Here is a 19,778-nt window from a genome sequence, read left to right as displayed (position 1 = left end):
TGCTTACCTGATTGTGGCCGATACAAATCTCTTTCAAAAAAATTTCCTATATGGATGTTTCGTTACTTGCAGAAAATTTACAAACTAAAATAGTTATTTTTTTGTAAACACTGCTGTGTTAATCCAAAGGTAACTATTTGTCAGCAATTAAGTTTACGGCATAACAAATTTGCCTAATGAACAAAAAAATGCTTAACGTTTCGGAAAAGTTTATTTCTCTTTCCGTTCGTCTGGAAGCAAAAAAATACAAAGAAAAAAAAAAAGAAAACTATTTAATATATTTTTATAAGTTATAAGTTTAAAATTCTGCTACTTCAGTTTTTTTAAAACAGTTACGTCTAGAAAAACCGTGGACGCTCTTGTTTAAAAAATGACATTATGTCATGTTAAACTTCAAATATTAACAATTACTACCTGATTAACAATTACTAATAAAAAAAAAAAAAAAAAAAAAAAAAAAAACTTTCTGTATGATTATTTTTAATTTTTACGTATTGGTTATGTTTGATTTTTGTTAATGTTCTTTAAAAACAAAGAAGCGATTGCCATACAGCCAGGCTATCGCTTCTTACATTATAATTTTGGCAGTTGTTAAAATTGATTCTTGTCTTGCCCTGTTGTTCCCCGGAATGCTGACAATCCTATATTTTGTAGAAAATCCTCCCTTTCTTAAATAATCTGTATGTTAGTTCGTACATTTAAGGGTGTATATGTTTCACGAATGCAGTCGTTTTTTATTTATGTATTCTTTATGTGGTTTATATCTCTGTTTAGTGAATTATTGTCGTCTGAACATATTATTTTGGCCCCCTATTTTTTCCATATAAAACTTTTTTTTTTATAACACCCTTTTTTACATTTTACTGTGATTAGATGTGAACATTTTAAGTATCTATTCTGTTATTTGTGGGTTCTCTGTAAACATCTAAAATTAGTTTATTTTGAAACTTGAATAAATTGGTTATTTTGTAATTATTTTAAAAAATATTAATAATTTAATTTTATAAAATAAATTAATTAAAGTAAATTTATGGTAGGTTTCCGCGAGAATTTGTATAATCCAAAAAATGTCTATTCAGAAACGTTATATTGTCATATTGCAAAAATATCCATCAACATCAAGCATTTAGACATTTTGTAAAAAAAACTATTGTATTGTTTTATATTTCACTTTTTCAAAATTTAAATAAAAATATTACTTAGCAAAGGCGTGAGAGGCGATACCATTGCCATACGGAAATCTTGTTGAAAAAATGTTGTTATTGAAAATAAGTAGTTTTAACACAAAATGTCAACAATTCCAAAATACTATCTATGTATAATTTTGTTCATCTTTTAAAAATTTTGGATCGTGTTCTAACCCATCCCTGACAATTGTAATTTTAATTTTTACCGGTAACATTAGTGGAAAAACTAACTGTATTTGTATAAAGTTCTGTATATTTTTCTTTCAATAGTTGGTGTGAGGTCTTTTTGAAAAGAAGTTTATTTGTTGATAATGAAAAACTAAGTACTACATTGTTTCCTGATATGAGGTTATAAGGTAGGTAGGTACAAAAACTGGTCCAAAATCTCCAGACAATGTCCTGATGTTGTAAACGCACAGATCAGGTAATACATGAAATAATAATTTTATGATGGTCAATAAAAGTAAAATTTGGAAAGGAATTGCTAATGAGCCAACAACGGACACACCAGTATCTACTTTATAAGACTTTGGGAAATTCTATGCCTTTGTGTGATTTTTTATTGTTTATGACCACTGGGGATATACTGGGTGGAGCATCTCAATCACCTCGGTGAATTATACAAAAACGGAAAGATGTAGAAGCAAAATTTTTCATAAAACCTTTTTAATAGAAAATTTTAAAAAAAATTTTAAAATTATTTTGATATTGACAGGGTGTGTCAGAACTAAGATCCATGCCAAAGTTATACTTTTTCTAATGGAACACCGGATTTTATTTCATTTTTGGAGTCTTGGACATAAAATAAGGGCATTTATTATAAGGGTTTATATGTTTAAAAGCTTTGGTTTTTGAGATATTGTAAAATATTTAAATTTTTAAATAAATAGTGTTTACATTGTCATTGAGAGAGATATATATCTGTTACTGTTTCAGAATTAATTCTTGTGCTGACTTTGAAGCCAGAGAAATAAAGTTTACTAAAAAATTTGATTGCTTTCTTAAATGTACACAGGGGGATCAAAAATTACTCGTCTATTTTTAATGATTATTTTACATAATGATTAAATGCTCTTTCAAACTATATTAGGGTTTCCTAGACCTATCTGGCTCAGATTTTGAATAAAAAGCGATTTTTCAATAACACTGTAATCAAGATGGCTGGTGTCGCCATGGCAATTTTCTAATGACATTTAGTAGCTATTTTCAAAATCGACTTTAGTTTATGGACTTTCTTTAAATTTATAATAGCTTATTTTTATTTAATTTACCTACAATAAGGTTAATAGATAAGTATTTTTTATTTTATCACGAAAAATGAAACAGTATCTGCCGGCGGAAGGAACGGATATGTTACTAGTGATTTTATTTTGTGAGGATAATAATTAATGCTTGTTAGCCTGAAGGGTTTACGCTCAAAGATATCCAAATAGGAATTTTCATTACAAGCGTTCTTTTGAAAAACTACTTTTCCTATTTGACAGAGCTGATAGTGCGGCATATGAAAAACATATTAGGTTGCAACCTTTTTTGTTGGAAGTGAAGAGAATGAATAATTAATTGGTTCTTTTATAGAAAATCCAATATATCCACAAGTCATCGTAATACAAATCAAAGAACTACTTCTTTATTTTTCTTGATAAAATAATAAATACTTACTTATTAAACTATTGTAGGTGAATTAAATAGAAGTAAACTGTTATAAATTTAACTAAACTAAAGACGATTTTGAAAATAGCCACTGTCACTAGCAAATTTCCATGGCGGTACCAGCCATCTTGATTGGCATTTTTTATTGAAAAATCGCTTTTTATTCGAAATCTGAGCCAGATAGGTATAGTAAACCCTAATATAGTCTGAAAGGGCATTTAAATCTGTTCCGATTTATTTAAAAAAATACAGGGTGTTGCATTTGAAATAACGAAGTTTTCTTGTAAAATCAATATTTAAAATCGACCAGCAATTTTTGACACCCCTGTATACATTTAAGGAAGCAATAATGTTTTTCAGTAAAGTTTATTTCTCTGGCTTCAAAGTCAGCACAAGAATTAATTCTGAAAAGCAATGTACAGGGTGTTGACAATCTTTTTTATTGTAGCATGCATATTTAAATATTTTTAAATATCTCAAGAACCAAAGCATTGAAACATGTTAAACTCTTATAACAAATGCCTTATTTTATGTCAAAGAATCCAAAAATGAAATAAAATTCCGCCATGTCATATTTTTAAAAAATCAGTATTTCATTGATTGTCATTTTCAAGCCAACTTTGCGCCGTTTTTTTGATCATATGGTGTTCATATTATTCATAATATCTACTATTAGATATCACTAAAACACGAAATATATTTTTGTAAATACACTTTATAAATTTTTAGCAGCATTATTTATAATATACGAAATTCAAATAATTAGTGTTTTTTGACAGAAGGAAATAAATTATCTGACACTTAATGTCAAAAGAAGCTAGAAAAAAAATCAAGAAAAATTTACGCTTTAAACCTAAATCTTATTACATGTAAAAAGCAACGAATTTGAAAAACTTTTTTACTGGCGAAATAAAAAAATGAGGTTTCCAATTGAAAAAATAATTTGTGATAATTTTTTAATTTCCCAATTCTATGACAGCTACGGCCAATATTATATGACATTCGAACAATTTAATTTTTGAAATAAATACCCACATGTCTTCTCTTTATGTCACAGTGGCTGTGGTAATCACTATATTTGACGTTTAGGCAATACAAATTTTTTTGACATGCAGTTTATTTTCCCCAAATATTTTAAATTATGTTTTCTCAAAAACAGTTAACGTTAGATTTAGAGTGTTTGATATCAAAATTCATAAAATTTTATAGAGAATTTCAATATGTAATAAAATATTGGGGTACCCATTTAAAATAATAAAATTGCGCTGTCAAACTGCTGTATTTTTGGAAGTGCCGCCATATTGAAAATATTTTAAATCGATAGATTTTGTTGTGAAACAATAATGTTCAAAAAATCTCGGATCTAGCTATTATAGTTCTTTAGAAACTTCAAATATACGCTCAGCCTGGGACACACTGTACACACTGTAACCGAAATGCTTTCTTGACATTCTACATGAAATCAAAACATTTTGTGTATGATACTCTATTAGAACTAACTAAATTACTGTATATACAAAAAAAATATGTTCGACCGAAAAAAAAACGGCGTCAAAGTCGGCTGGGGAATCGATTATATTTTTGGCGAGATCAATCTCTAGACGACATTTTACATACACATCATTGTACTCAGGAGACTGAGTTCTTTCTAAACCTGAAATAAAAAATGCAGGACCGTGTTTAAAAAAATTAAGTTGGCCCCTGTATCTCACAAATTATCAGCTAATTTGAAAATCAAAAAACACTATCAGATTAGTTATTAATTAGTTTGTTAATTTTCTAAACCGTAACGTCAGGAAAAAATTAAATTTATTTTCAAAAAAATCCGTCTTTTTCCCAGAAAACTCAGCAATCCTTGAAATTTTTAAAACTTTCTTGATGGCATCTTGGTGAACATCCCATGCCGGAACTTTTCCCCAATTTAACTATGTTCGTATCTATTACGGTTACCAAGCAACCTCGTACCTCGAATTTGTGCAATTTGAGCACCCTGTCTTTTTAGAAAAGATAATGTTCGATCGAGAAAAAAAAAAACGGCGTCAAAAACGGCTGGGGAGTTACAATCGGTGATATTTTTGGCGAGATCAATCTCTAGACGGCATTTACTAAAAAAATCCATAAATAAACCATCTTGAAAATCACTTTTAGTTGAAATAAAAATAAATTAACCTTCTTAAAGCCAACTTGAGTAATCGGCGGCCGGCGCTATTATAACAAAAAGAAGTATACGGATCTGGTAGTGTCGCCTAGAGCTTGACCTAGTCAAAATTAACATCGCACGGCCTTCCTCAGCCGCCCCCACGGCCATTATTTTTGATAGTACAAAACTTAACTAATTAGAGCATATAAATAGAGAAATAAAAATTGGAACTAATTTTAACACACTTAATATTGTGCATGGGACAGATTTTGGCAAAAAATGTATTTTCTAAAATGCCTAAAATTAGTGCATTTTAAGAGCCAGCAGCACACAATGCAGCATTACACAATGAGATTTCACCCTAACTTTAATTCCTTTTAGGATACCGTTTTATAGCAAACAGGTCAAAAGCGTACTTGTGTCTAGCCCCAACAAGGCAACTATTAAGCCCAACGAATCACGTTAGAGTTTTTAAAATACACAAATACAATTATCACCTCCAGCAAAACCACGGCTACCAAACTGATCGTCAAGCCTTAATTAGTGTGCCTGCTGGGGCCTAGACCACTTCTAAAACGTACACGGTAACAATAAAGAATTATAAACAAGCCCAAGGTATACAAATTCATACCGGAAAGTTCAAGTTTTATTAGTCTAAAAAAAAATTAATTAAGAAAAGGGAAAAACATATATACATTAAGGTAAGAACATAATCGAGACAGTATTCACAATTGAGAATTTCACTCTAACTTTCAATTTCCTTTTGGGATACCTTTTTTAGAAAAAAGGCCAAACACATATAGGTACCAATAAGAATTATAACCGAGTAAAGTTAAAGCTATTATTATAAAAAAAAAAAAAAAAAAAAAAAAAAAAAAAATAAAAATTAATTATGAAGAGGGAAATTATAAGGGTAGTTTAGGCAAAAAGATGTTTAATGTTTATGATATGTTAACAGTAGAGGATTAATTTGAATTAGACAATGTTTACTCTATAAGAAATTGTAAAGTTTGGCATTAATACAATACCCCCGTCTAGACATAAATGTGTTTCATTCAATGTGGTGGACAATGATCCAATATTGAAAAAAATTAAAAAAAAAAAAAAAAATGTTTCTTTTTTTTTTTATTTATTTTAAAAATGTACAGGGTGGGTCAAATTCGACGGCTTTAAATGGAAACACCCAACACCCTTTTCTATAGGAGATAGACAAAAACTAATATTGCGGTGTCTGGAGCTCAAAGCTCGCCGTTTTCGGAGTTACGGGGTGTTATGTTCAAAATGCATTTTTCTTAACATTTTTTTTTTTTTTTTTTTTTTATGGAAAATTTTGTATGTTTATGAAAACATTTCCAAATCTCCTTTTTACGTAGAATCTAAATGGTTTTAAAGTATAATTTTTTCTAAAAAATTAATATTTTACAGATTTTTTTTTTTTAAATTTTGATTTTTGTTTACATGGACACCTGATATTTTTAATTTTTTATGAAAATAATTTAAATTTACCTTCCAAAAAAATAACATACTTAATATTGTGTTGATTCATTAAAAGAAAAAATAATTTATTGAAAAAATTAAAATAAACAATAAATCGCTGTAACTTTTTTGCTATGGAAAATTTTGTAATTTTATGAAAACATTTCCAAAGTACCTATTTTTTACGTAGAATTTAATGATTTGAGTATAATTTTCCTTTAAATCAATAATTTAAGAGTTATCAACGGAAAATTTAATTTTTTTATTTGGGACGTCCTATATATTTTTAATTTGTTGAAAAGAGCTAAAAATTACATTTACCAGCGATTTGTTAAAAATGCGTTGCTTGAAAAACACCCCGTAACTCCGAAACGTTAAGAGATATCGATATGCGGTTTTTACTATCATGTTTTTGATCAAAATTGAGCTCCAAACACGCAGAATATTTTTCATCTACCTCCATGTCTGAAAAAGGTGTTTCGCTTTAAACGTGTCCAATTTGGCCCGTCCTGTACACTTGGTATGGCAATTGAAAAGTTCGTTTTATATTGAAAATTTCAAATAAAAAAAAAAAAACAAAGAAATAAATTATTACCACTCCGGCATTGTACCAGACTGGGCAGAGTCCGTTGCTGGTATTGGTGGCTCTCTAGCATCAGCTTCATCCCATACTCGAAAGAGCATCTCCACCTCCTCCGGGTCCAGAACTGGTAACTCCTCTGAGACCTGTAAACCATAAATGGGTACTTACTTACATAATCTTAATTTTTGTATTACATTTTTATATGGTGAAAATTTGAGCCTGCTAGGGTTTAAAAAATAAGACAATATAAAAATTGACTACCACTCCCGGCATTGTACCAGACTGGGCAGAGCCCGTTGCTGGTATTGGTGGCTCTCTAGCATCAGCTTCATCCCATACTCGAAAGATCATCTCCACCTCCTCCGGGGCCAGACCTGGTAACTCCTCTAAGACCTGTAACAAAATGGGTATTATAAAATCTTAATTTTTGGTATTAATCAACATAAGAACTTAGAAATAATGCCCACGAGGGGAAAAATTTTATAAAGGCTGTAAAATAATGTTTTTGAAGTTTAAATTTGATCTATCAAAAGTCTAAATCAATAAATTAATATCCAAAATGACATTTGATGAATATTTCTAGATTTAAAAATAATAAAAAAAAAAAAAAAAAAAAATAATATTAATATTATAAATAATAATGTTATCAGCAGAGTTCACATAATTTGAATTATTTGAATGTTTTGAAAAATAAAGAGCTGTATACTTACAACTAACCGGAGCGGTACTCGAATAGGCAGGTACGGTCGATGGTAGGTGCGGAAGTTGACCTTGATCTGTAAAATTAAAATAAATGTAAATATAAAAATAACACTATATATGAACTAAATTTCTCAAAATTTTGTTCAAAACTAAAGAGTGTGAAGTAAGGACTTACAGGGGCCGGAGGTGGAACGCAGGCTGGGGTGGGATAGTCAAGGGGAGCAAACACAGGCAGTTGGCAGTTCTGTAAAAGAAAAATTAGTAGATTTTAAAAAAAATACTATCTGAACTAAATTTTTCAAAATTTTGTTCAAAACTAAAGAGTGTGAAGTAAGGACTTACAGGGGCCGGAGGTGGAACGCAGGCTGGGGTGGGATAGTCAAGGGGAGCATACATAGGCAGTTGGCAGTTCTGTAAAAGAAAAATTAGTAAATTTTAAAAAAAATACTATATGAACTAAATTTTTCAAAATTTTGTTCAAAACTAAAGAGTGTGAAGTAAGGACTACAGGGGCGCGGGAGGTGGACGCAGGCTAGGGTGGAGTGTCAGGAGAGAGTGAGCGAGCGGCATTGGCAGTTTTTATAAAGAAAAATTATTAAATTTAAAAAAATACTATAATGAAGCTAAATTTTTCAAAATTTTGTTCAAAACTAAAGAATGTGAAGTAAGGACTTACAGGGGCCGGAGGTGGAACGCAGGCTGGGGTGGGATGGTCAGGGGGAGCAAACACAGGCAGTTGGCAGTTCTGTAAAAGAAAAATAAGTAAATATAAAAATAATACTACAAATTAAATTAGGTGAATTTTTCCGTCTGTATATATTTGTTTTCTTCTACGATTATATTTTTTTCTAAAAAAAAAAATGAAATAGTTATTTACAGCACAAGTGTGTTTATGAACATGATTACAACGAGTATCTGAAGTTAGTAGATTAGAACGACGAGGTCGTAGACCGAGTCGTTCTAATCACACGAGTGTTGTAATCATGTTTAAACGCACGTGTCATGTACAACGTTTTATCAACAACCGAAAAATAAGAAAATGCTGTTTTAAATTTCGTTTATTAGTCGCCCACCTTTAACACCTTTAACTATGACATTTGTCACATTTATGCTGAAAAGTCAGTTTGCCCTGTCAAGTAAACGCGAGCACTTTTTCATTATTATAGCAACTAGTTCTGTTATAGATTCATAACACCACTAGTTGTGTTACGAATCTCATAACGTAATTGAAATACTAAAAAAATAGTGATGTAAAAACGTTATATAACTAAACGGTTGAAGATAAAATTATTTACACTGATATTTTTGGAAAATTAAAAGTTGTACACATTCATGATTCAAAATATTAACTTACCAGTGGAGGAAGAGTTTGCTGCGCGTATGTTCTGGGGGCCAGGTTGGTAGTTGACCCTGAAGGGCCATAGTAGCTAGAAGGAGTCTGGGTACTGGGTACTGGGTACGACTGTAAAAAATATATTTGTTTTAATGAAATTCTAAATTAAATAAAATATCTACATATGAGTTCTTGCCTTCGAAAAAGTACCAATAGTCATAAACCATTTTTTCATATTTTTTTTTTTTTTTTTTTTCTATTTTTAAATATTTTTTTTATTTTATTCTAATTTCTAAGTTTTGAATAATATTTTTAAAAAAATGTTATTACAAAACAATATAATTATTAATTTAAAAAATACGATTTTTTGTGTAATAAGATTGTCTTACGTTGTGTAGATATCTATATAAATTGTATAATTTTGGAAATACTTTTATAAAATACTATTTTTTTTTTTTTTATATTTGTTTTTAATCGGCTATTTTTATATTGACAATAGAATTAATAAAAGTAAATAAAATTTTAAAAGTAAAATTTCGTGGTATTGTGATATATTGCAATTTCTGAAATATTTTGTTTTAACAAATAAGTACAAAATTTTGTAGTATTTAAATTGGTACTTACTTGAGGAGGATGTTGCATTATGGGGGGCATGGTTCGATAGGAACTGCACACACCAGGCTGTTGATAGGATTGATAGGAACCATTATACGGATGGTACCGACACGATGATGGTCTCCTAACCTGCAAATACATATCACGGATTATTATTTATGAAAATAGGTACCTTCAAAAGTAGCAAAACAATGCTTTAGTATGTAGGTTATTAGTATTATTATTTGGGTTTGGAACTTTTGGTGTTACAACGTCAACACTTTAGTTTTGCACTGGACGCGCGTTTCGCTAACCACGTTGGCATCATCAGCAAATGATTAAAACTGATTTCAGGTGATTAGGAGTTTTAATAATCTACTGATGATGCCAACGTGGTTAGCAAAACGCGTGTCGAGTGGAAAAGTAAAGCGTTCTGGTGTATTGTTTTAAATTAGTGTTTTTATTTTGTAGATTTTTAGCAGTATAGTTACTATAGAAAAATTGGTGCACCTAGTGGATTTTACTAAAGAAAATTTATGTGAATAATATGTTGTTCAAAAATACATGTCAAAAAATAAACATTTATTTAAAAAAAGTTATTTGATGAGTTGAATTGGTAATAGGAGAAAGACAATGAAGGTTTAGAAGAGTAAAACCAAACAAGTATTTCCAATCGGAGATATTTTTTTTTGAGCAGATAAATTTTTTGTAATCACCTACAAAGGGTGAGAGGTCTCTTAAATATGTCCAAATATTTTGAATTTAGGGCTCTGCAAAGATCCTCTGGAATAAAAGGGAAACATATGGATGGACAAAATACGTAAGTTCAAAATAACCCAGTTTATTCCAACAATTTGTGAGAAACTTAGGACGAGAACGTGAAGAGCCGACTGATTTTGTTTCTGTATTTGCATATTCTTTAGTGCCGTAACAATATTAGAGATTAAGAAATTATACCGTTAAAAATTTGCGGCAATTCTAAAATGTTTTCTAAAATATATAAGACAATCTAAAAGAAAATGTATGATTTTCAACTTTTTTTGTGAAAAAAACCTTCATAGACGTATTCCTGGATCGAAATACAGGGTGTCCCAGGCTGAGCGTGCATTAGAAATTTCTAGAGAACTACAATATCTAGATCGGAGATTTTTTGCATATCATAGTTTCACAACGAGATCTATCGATTAAAAATATTTTCAATATGGCGACACTTTCGGAAATTCCGGAAGTTGACAGCAACTTTCTTATTTTAAATGGGTGCCCCCTTTTTTTATTACATACTTAAATTCTCTGTAAAATTTTATGAATTTTGATATTAAACACTCTATACCTAACATTAATCGTCTTTGAGAAAAAAATATTTAAAAATTTTTGGACGAAAAAATCCGCCTGTCAAAAATATTTATGTGTATAGCCTAAACGTCAAATTTAGTGATTACCACAGCCACTGTGCCATAAAGAAAAAACATGTGGCTATCTATTTTAAAAATTAAATTGATCGAATGTCATATAATAATGACCGCAGCTTTCATGGAATTGAGCGATTGAAAAATTATCAAAAATCATTTTTTTTCAAATGGAAACCCATTTTTTTATTTCACTAATGAAACTAATGAAATTAAAAAGTGTATTTCCATTTGAAAAAAATGATTCATGATAATTTTTAAATCGGTCAATTCCATGACAGCTGCCGCCATTAATATATGATATTTGAGCAATTTAATTTTTGAAATAGCTAGCTACATGTCTTCTCTTTGTGTCACAGTACAGTGGCTGTGGTAATCACTAAATTTGCCTTTTGGGCTATACAATTTTTTTTGACAGGTAGTTTTTTCGTCCAAAAATTTTTAAATATTTTTTTTCTCTCAAAAACCGTTATTGTTAGTGTGTTTAACATCAAAATTCATAACATTTTACAGAGAATTTAAGTTTGTAATAAAAAATGGCGGCGCCCATTTAAAATAAGAAAGTTGCTGTCAGCTTCCGGTATTGCCGGATGTGCCGCCATATTGAAAATATTTTTAATTGTTAGATCTCATTGTAAAACAACGATGTGCAAAAAATCTCCGATCTAGATATTGTGGTTCTCTAGAATTTTCTAATGCACGCTCAGCTTGGGACACCCTCTATACCACTTCTAAAAATATTTGCCCTTATTTCAGACTCAACCTGTATATATGAAACGCTGAACACCGAAATCGAAATTTGGTACATATTGTCGTGGATATCACTAAGTAGCCTAACTCATTCTGTGATATTTTTCAGGAGAACCGAGCAGTTTAAAGTATTTTTACCACATTTGTTTCAATACTAACCAAAATATACTGAAGCCACGGTGTTTCTTTTTGTTAAAGAAATACAGCGACTACAATATATTTTAGTTGGCATTAAGACACAAATAGTAAGAAACTTTAAACCGCTCGCTCTCCCGAAAAATATCCAAAAATTAGTTACGCCACTTCTTGATAATGACAGGGATTTTCGGAAATTCAACCCCTAAGGGGGTGAAATCAGGGGTAGATTTTATATAAGAAAAAAAAATAAAAAATAGAAGTATAAAACTAAGTGCCTTCAAGGGAATGATCGAACGCTAAGAAACGATTTTCGAAAATTCTAAGGGGGTGAAAATTTGTATATATGTATTTTTTTTTAATCAATCCTAGGAGTATGAACATCTGCATACAGACTAAAGTGGGCACTGAGAAACTGTTTTTAAAAAATCATCCCCTAAGAGGGTAAAATTAGGAACGAAAGTTTGAACAAAAATAGTTAAAAAGTAGCTTCTAAAAGTATGAAACTTTGCACAGAGGTTTATTAAGCAGTGTAATTGAACACTTTTTGAATTTACTATAAAAGCTTTTTAAAATCGATCTTAGGAGTCTGGAATTTTACATGGATGTCCCAGTATGATGAGAGTGAGTTTTCAAAAGTGATTTTTGGAAATTCATCCCTACGAGGGTGAAATTAGGGGCGAACATTTGTTAAAATGGTTCTGTAACAACAGATACTTGCTTAGACCACGTTTTCTCAGATTAAAATGAACTGTTAGGTCGTTTTTTAAGTTTAGAGTAAAATGACATGAAATTTGAAATGCTTGTTTCTTTGTAAGTTTTAATCATAAAAGAAATGTAAGAAACTTCGAATTTTACGCGGACGAAGTCCCGAGAAAACGCTAGCCTTTTATAAGTGCAAATATTTTTAGGGCTAGTATATTTCGACCCCGGAAACACGATTATGAGGTTTTTAGTTAAAGAAATAATCTCTTGATAATATGGAAAAAATAGAAGTAGATTAAATTTGCAAGAAAAAAAAAACAGAAAAGATCCAGTGGTTCTCAAAATTTAAGCGAAAAATATATTTTTTTCTAGTTTTCACAGTAAGCTATCGGTTATTTTGGACTTATTTGAAAAATGGTAAAGAGGATATAATATCATGTTTCTTTTATCGAGATCTACCAGCTCTAAAAATATTTCCACTTATTTAAGACTTACCCTGTATATTATTTTAAACAACTGTTAAATTAAGTTTAGAATATTAACTTAAATATTAAAAGTATATATTAATAGTATTCTACTATAATATATTAATATTAATATAATATATTAATATAATATATGAATATTAATATAATATATGAATATATAATATATATTATAGTAGTACAATAATTAATCCAATAACATAAAAAATATCAAAAAATAAAAAAAATCTGCTGCCATGTATACTTTAACATTATAAAGAACAAATATCATGAAATATTTTATATAATATCTTGTACAAGAAAATAAACCAAATTAGATAAAGCAATTTTTTGATTACTACTTAAATTCGGAATTTAAGATCTAACTTATAATAAAATAAATTTATTTAAAATATACATGGCACATAAGAAAATATAGAAAAATAAAGTACACTTACAGTTGCAAAGTTATTAAAATTGTTATAACTAACGTTGAATCCCTGCATGTTCATCGTTCAAAGTTTGGAGAATTCGAGAGGAAACACACTAAACTTGAAATTACACGGAAAACTGACCAAAAATTGCAAAACATTGATATTTATAGGAAACCCTCCCGCCCTACCTCTTTATTATTAACAATGGGGATAGGGCTGGACCAATCAGGTACGCGTCTGGGGGTGGTTCCGCCCTCGCCCTGGTACTCGGTACCCAGTTGTCTCAATTAACTCTAGTGGGGAAAATTTTATTTTTCTAATGCCAGGCATATAGGAACATGACAAAAATTGAATTTTTTGATTTTGGTTTCATATAAAATGTTAGTTTATTAATTATAGTATTTTTTTAAGAGGAAGATTGAAATATACCTTGTTAATTTCAGTATTATCTTTATTTAATGATAGCTTATCAGAATCTTAAAAGTTCAGTCTATGCCTCTCTAAAAAGGGCATAGCACAGTGGTTCCCAGATAGGTCATTACTTAGAAATATTAATTTCAAAATGTTTGCATGAAACTGTTGCTAATACTTTTCTTATGTTCCCCTGTAAACGATACATAATAAATAACAAAATAAAGTAAGCCTAGTGTAGCGCTTTTTTTATTAGAAATGTCACATTTTTGCTACTGGTATCAATCTGACAAACAGTTTTCAGATACCGCCAATTAATTACTTATTTTATTAAAATTGATAAAAGCTGTTGCCTTTTCTGTAATGGACGTTCGAAAAGAAGGTAAAAAGAACTGTTTTTCCTTTTTTGCACTTAATTAAACCTACGTAATATTAGTTTATGGCAATTTATTTGAAGGCAACAAAAATTGTATTTTTACATTTTTGCTTGTCACTCTTCAAGACTTTTAACTACTTTCCCTTTCAAATCCTCTTAAACGGCATGATAATACTTGTTGCTTAAAGTATATTGCATATAAATTAATTGCCATTGGCTGCCGCGAATTGCCGCCGGATCTTTTACCGGGTGGTTAAAGATTGACTTTTTGTCTTTAAATAAAAGTAACTTATTTTTTCCTCTTCGTGTCAATTTATTTCGTGGACACACTGTATATCAATTGACAGTAAAATTGTATTTATAAAATGAAACAACTGTCTCTTTTATTTTTTCAACATTTAAAATAAATTTGACCTCTTCAATATGAAAAAACATGTACATATGTGCAAACATAATCTGTATCTGTATACCTTTCCGAATAGTTAGAACTTAAAATGCAAATCACACGAACTGGGCCCAATTTTTTTAATACATATTACATTAAGTTTTTTATATACATTTATTTAGCATTTGTTATCAATTTCTATTAAAACAGGTGCAGTCAAGCTATATCTAGATATCTAACAGTTATGACCGCGCAGTTAATTAAGGGGAACCACTGTGCATAGCAGTAATTTTGATTTAAACGTTTAGATTTTATTTTTTTAAATGTTTTTCTGCTTCCAAACGCTCTTCGGTTTGAGTTACACTCTTTGAGACATCAAATCTTTCTTGTAGCAGTCAAATTTCTTGAAATAAGCTAATTTTGAGAAGTTTCTTCCACCGAGTATTACATAAACCCAAAAATGTTGAATTATTTGAATTTGGTTTACTGGTTTTAATTAAGGTTTCCAAACCGGGATCAAGAAATCCCGATATTAAATCCCGCGCTCCCGAAAATCTTGAATAATTTAAATGCCCAATCTAAAACGATTCGGCTTTATACACTTTAGTCGTTCAAAGAACAAATATTTTGCTTATACCAAGCAGAACGTCAATTTCTGAAAGTTAGATTTCCGTGATTCCTATATTTTATTTTTTTGCAACAAGAATTGTATTTTTTTTTCTTACTAAATATGAATGTTACTGTTCCATTTAAAAAACCGAAGAAACATTATTTAATATTTTAGAAAGTTTGGCGTAGAATTTTGAACATCCTGTATGTTTTAAGATTATGATATTTATAGAAAAGTTTGTACAGACCGTCTAAAAACTCTGAACCCATTCTTTTTGATTTCAGGACAGTTTTTGTATTATTAATAATTTTTTTAAGAATGGCTGAAAAAAATATATTTTTTATGTATTTACTAATATCTCGAAAACTAATATCTCGAAAACTATCGAAATATATTTACTCAAATCAAAATGGAAACGAAAAATGCAATAATATACGGGGTGTTACATTTAAAAAAAAATCATCCCGATCCACTCACACGACTTTTTTGAACCACCCTATAGAAATTAAAATATTTTCTTGAAGTACATCCTCGTTAATACTTTTGGTTTACTGGTTTAAAAAAAATAATGTTTATTCAAAAATGTTTTATCCATAAAGTGCCTCTAATAAAAATATATTAAAAAATGCAAGACTTGCAAGAGTCTTGCAGCGAGACCAAGACCAAGAGAGTCTTTGTCTTGGTCTTGCATTTGCTCATCATTACTAGAGTATAACTTTGTTGCTCGACAAATTAGTACCAACAATTTAATCAAAAGAGATCCACACGAGATTCAATATATTTGAAACAAACAGCCAAATATAAATATAGAAAACATTATTATTATTTATACATACCTTATAAACGCCATGCTTTTTAGAAACAGTATGTTTAGCTACTGAATTTAATATGCGAACTGTATCGAGATCCGTTGGGATTTTTTGCGATGTTAAATATATTTTTATAGTTTTTTAGTGCAAGGTGGAATTCAGGCCCAACACACTATTTCTATTTGTTAAAAGAATATACAGGGTGTTTCAAAACAAATGCGAATAACTTCAGGGGGTGATTCCTTGTTCAAAATAAAGGGGAGTTTGCTTTATAAACGTTGGGTCAAAAGTCAATCATTAGGGAGATATCGCGGTACAAAGATGGTGGAAAAATAATGTTTTTATTTTTTATCTTGAAAACGAAAAGAGATAGACTAATGAAATTTTATGGAAGCATTACTGTTATGAAAACACACTTTCTGGTAATTTTTTCACTTTTTTAAAATGAGTGGAAGGGGTTGAAATAAACACCCCTAAATCTTATCAAACACATGCAAAAAAGTTAATTTGGATAGTTTAGTTTGTTTAGAAACTTTTTTATCTCTTGTGTTTTTTTGAGAAAACTCACTGATTTGAAATTAAAAAATAAAATGTAAAGCATTACATGTCAGGGCAAAAAACATTTTCTGATAAAGAATCTAGTGGGCTCGTTTATGAAGCCCACTACCCTTTATTTTGAACAAGGAATCACAGAAGTTTTTCGCATTTGTTTTGAAACACCCTGTATAAATATATTAACTTATTTAAAATTATTACAATTCAGACATTTTGATCTATTGCCTTCGATATGTCAACTTTTTCGATATATTTTTAGACTTAATATTTATCAGTTTATACAGTCTCATTATTTTAAACATATACAGGGCAGCCCATTAGTGCGAGGAAGTCTAATATCGTAGTCGCTGTCGAAGACATGACATTTTATTATACTGATAAATATAGAGTACCTATCACATAAAAAAAAATATGCTAAAGTTTTAAGCTTTTTTTAAATTGCACCCCATATCAAGCACACGAAAATGGGACACCCTGTACATTTAGAAATTTCTATCATTTTTGGTTTATTAGAACACATCATCTTGTTGTCTTAGTAATATTCATAGCAAGTAGATGTGACTAGGGAATGCAATCCCGCAAATGCGGGATCCCTCTGAGATTCTGCGGGAACAAAATTGCGGGATTTACCGTGCGGGATTTGCGGGATCGACACATTATTACTGGGTAACCGAATCGATTTCAATCAAGATCGATGCGTCGACGCTCGGAACCCGGGGGATTCCCCTTATAGCTTGGCCATTAAAAATAAGTGAAACAAACAGGTTAGTTGTTAGATTTCTTTCTGGCGTATGTGCGTAAGTGAAGAAAAGCGTTTAACTAGTACTTGTGGACAATTTCGTCAAATAAACTGCCGGACATAATTATCGGAACAAGCAAAATTTTAGGGTAAATTTAAAGTAGAATATCTCTGGAACTAAAAAAGACTTTGGGATGCGGTTTGGACCAGGTTTTAGATACATCTGTTATGATAAAGATGCTATATAGTTTTCGAAAATATATTTAGTGAATTCTCGTATACAGGGTGTTTTATAAGAGTGTGCAAATTTGGCCAAGAATCTTTTTTACCGCAAATTTGCAATATTTAAAAAATCGAAATAAGTACGACTAATCTGTATTGAAATTAGAAAAAATAATTTGATCGGTTTTTTATTTTTTTTTGTTTTAAGGAAAATACGACGTTTTTTTTCTCGAAAAATATGCATTTTTAGCATACATACATAAACATACATGGTACTAAATGGTACAAAAAGCTTTGTACATTGTGCATATGCCAAAAAATTATTGATATAGAGTGTATCTAAAAGCAGATAACTAACAAAAATTAAAAAAAAACGTCAACATCAGAATAATATTTTTATTTATAAAATATGTAGATAAATTATAATAAGATTTAAGTTTATTTAATATTAAATATATTTTTGAACACTCTGTATACATCGGTCCAAATTTCTGTACAGCTAGTTTAAGATACACGCTATATCAATATATTGTGGGCCTATGCAAAATGTACAATGCCTTTTGTACCATTTAGGACCAAATGTATGATTATTGTTTACAGTCCCGCAATTTTGCGGATCGGCGGGATTGATTGCTTTAATCCCGCGGGTTTGCGGGATTGAGATTTTGGTGCGGGATTGCATTCCCTAGATGTGACATAACATCAAAAAGTTTTGTGATCAAGTAAGATTGAATTTGACTGTTCTTGATTATTGTATACATGGTTTATCATTGCACACTTAATTATAAAATATTTCCATCATATTATAAAATGTTATTACAGGAAACCACACGATCGCAACCTAGAAGTTTTAAAAAATGTCTATACATATGTGGCCGATTCATCTCTTCAAAAAAATCCTATATGGATTTTCGCCACTGCTAGAAAATTTACAAAATAAAATAGTTATTTTTTTTAAACACTGCTGTGTTAATCCAAAGGTAACTATTTGTCAGCAGTTAAGTTTACTGATAAACAAATTTGCCTAACGAACAAAAAAATGCTTAACGTTTCGGAAAGTTTATCTCTTTCCGTCGTCGGAAGCAAAAAAATACAAAGAAAAAAAAAGAAACTATTTAAAATATATTTAAATCCAACTGTTTGAGAACACTTCAGTTTTTTTAAACAGTTACGTCTAGAAAAACCGTTGACGCTCTGTTAAAATGACATGTCATGTTAAACTTCAAAATTAACAATTACTACCTGATAACAATTACTTAATAAGGTAAAACCAAAAAGCCTTAACCTTTTTGTATGATTATATTTAATTTTTACGTATGTTATGTTTATTTATGTTATGTACTTTAAAAACAAAGAAGCGATTGCCATACAGCCAGGCTATCGCTTCTTACATTATAATTTTGGCGTTGTTAAAATTGATTCTGCGCCCTGTGTCCCAGGAATGCTGACAAATCTTATATTTTTGAAAATCTCCCTTTCTTAAATAATCTTTATGTTAATTCGTACATTTAAGGGTTTCACGAATGTAGTCGTTTTTATTAATGTATTTTTTATGTGGTTTATATCTCTGGTTAGTGAATTGTCGTCTGAACATATTATTTTTGCCCTATCATATAACCTTTCTATAACACCTTTTTTACACTTATACTGTGATTAGATGTGACATTTAAGTATCTGTCTGTATTTGTGGGTTTTCTGTAAACATCTAAAATTAGTTTATTTTGAAACTTTGACACTAAAACATCAAGAAATGGCAAACGATTATAATTTAATTTTAATAAAATAATTAATTAAAGTAAATTTTATGGTAGGTTCGCGAGAATTTGTATAATCCAAAAAATGTCTATTTCAGAAACGTTATATTGCCATATTGCAAAAATATCATCAACATAACGCATTTAGATTTTTTAAAAAAACTATTTATTGTATTATTTTCAAAATCTCCCATAAAAATATTACTTAGCAAAGGAGAGAGAGGCAATACCATTGCCATACCGAAATCTTGTTCAAAAAATTCGTTATTGAAAATAAGTAGTTTTAACACAAAGTGTAAACAATTCCAAAATACTATCTATGTATAATTTTGTTCTATCTTTTAAAATTTTGATCGTG

At 29.8% G+C, this 19,778-nt stretch overlaps 1 protein-coding gene across 1 annotated transcript in view; it reads right to left on the bottom strand.

Moving 5' to 3' along the window:
• Nucleotides 1–16,209, bottom strand: part of LOC115883900 (extensin-like) — a 44,011-nt gene extending 27,802 nt beyond the window's left edge. Inside the window, exons 1-4 of the mRNA XM_030902324.1 lie at nucleotides 16,178–16,209; nucleotides 9,696–9,815; nucleotides 9,093–9,200; nucleotides 8,415–8,483 (exon numbers count right to left, since the gene is read on the bottom strand). Coding sequence (XP_030758184.1) covers nucleotides 8,415–8,483; nucleotides 9,093–9,200; nucleotides 9,696–9,725 — 207 coding nt within the window. The 5' untranslated portion in view covers nucleotides 9,726–9,815; nucleotides 16,178–16,209. The remainder of the gene's footprint in view (nucleotides 1–8,414; nucleotides 8,484–9,092; nucleotides 9,201–9,695; nucleotides 9,816–16,177) is intronic.
• Between the last annotated feature and the right edge of the window lie 3,569 nt (nucleotides 16,210–19,778).

This window comes from Sitophilus oryzae, unplaced genomic scaffold (genome assembly GCF_002938485.1).
Source record: "Sitophilus oryzae breed Bouriz unplaced genomic scaffold, Soryzae_2.0 scaffold_2006_pilon_pilon, whole genome shotgun sequence".
Classification (NCBI taxonomy): Eukaryota; Metazoa; Arthropoda; class Insecta; order Coleoptera; family Curculionidae; genus Sitophilus; species Sitophilus oryzae.
Note: the sequence above shows the minus strand (reverse complement) of the source record. Positions and strands in the feature narration are given on the sequence as shown.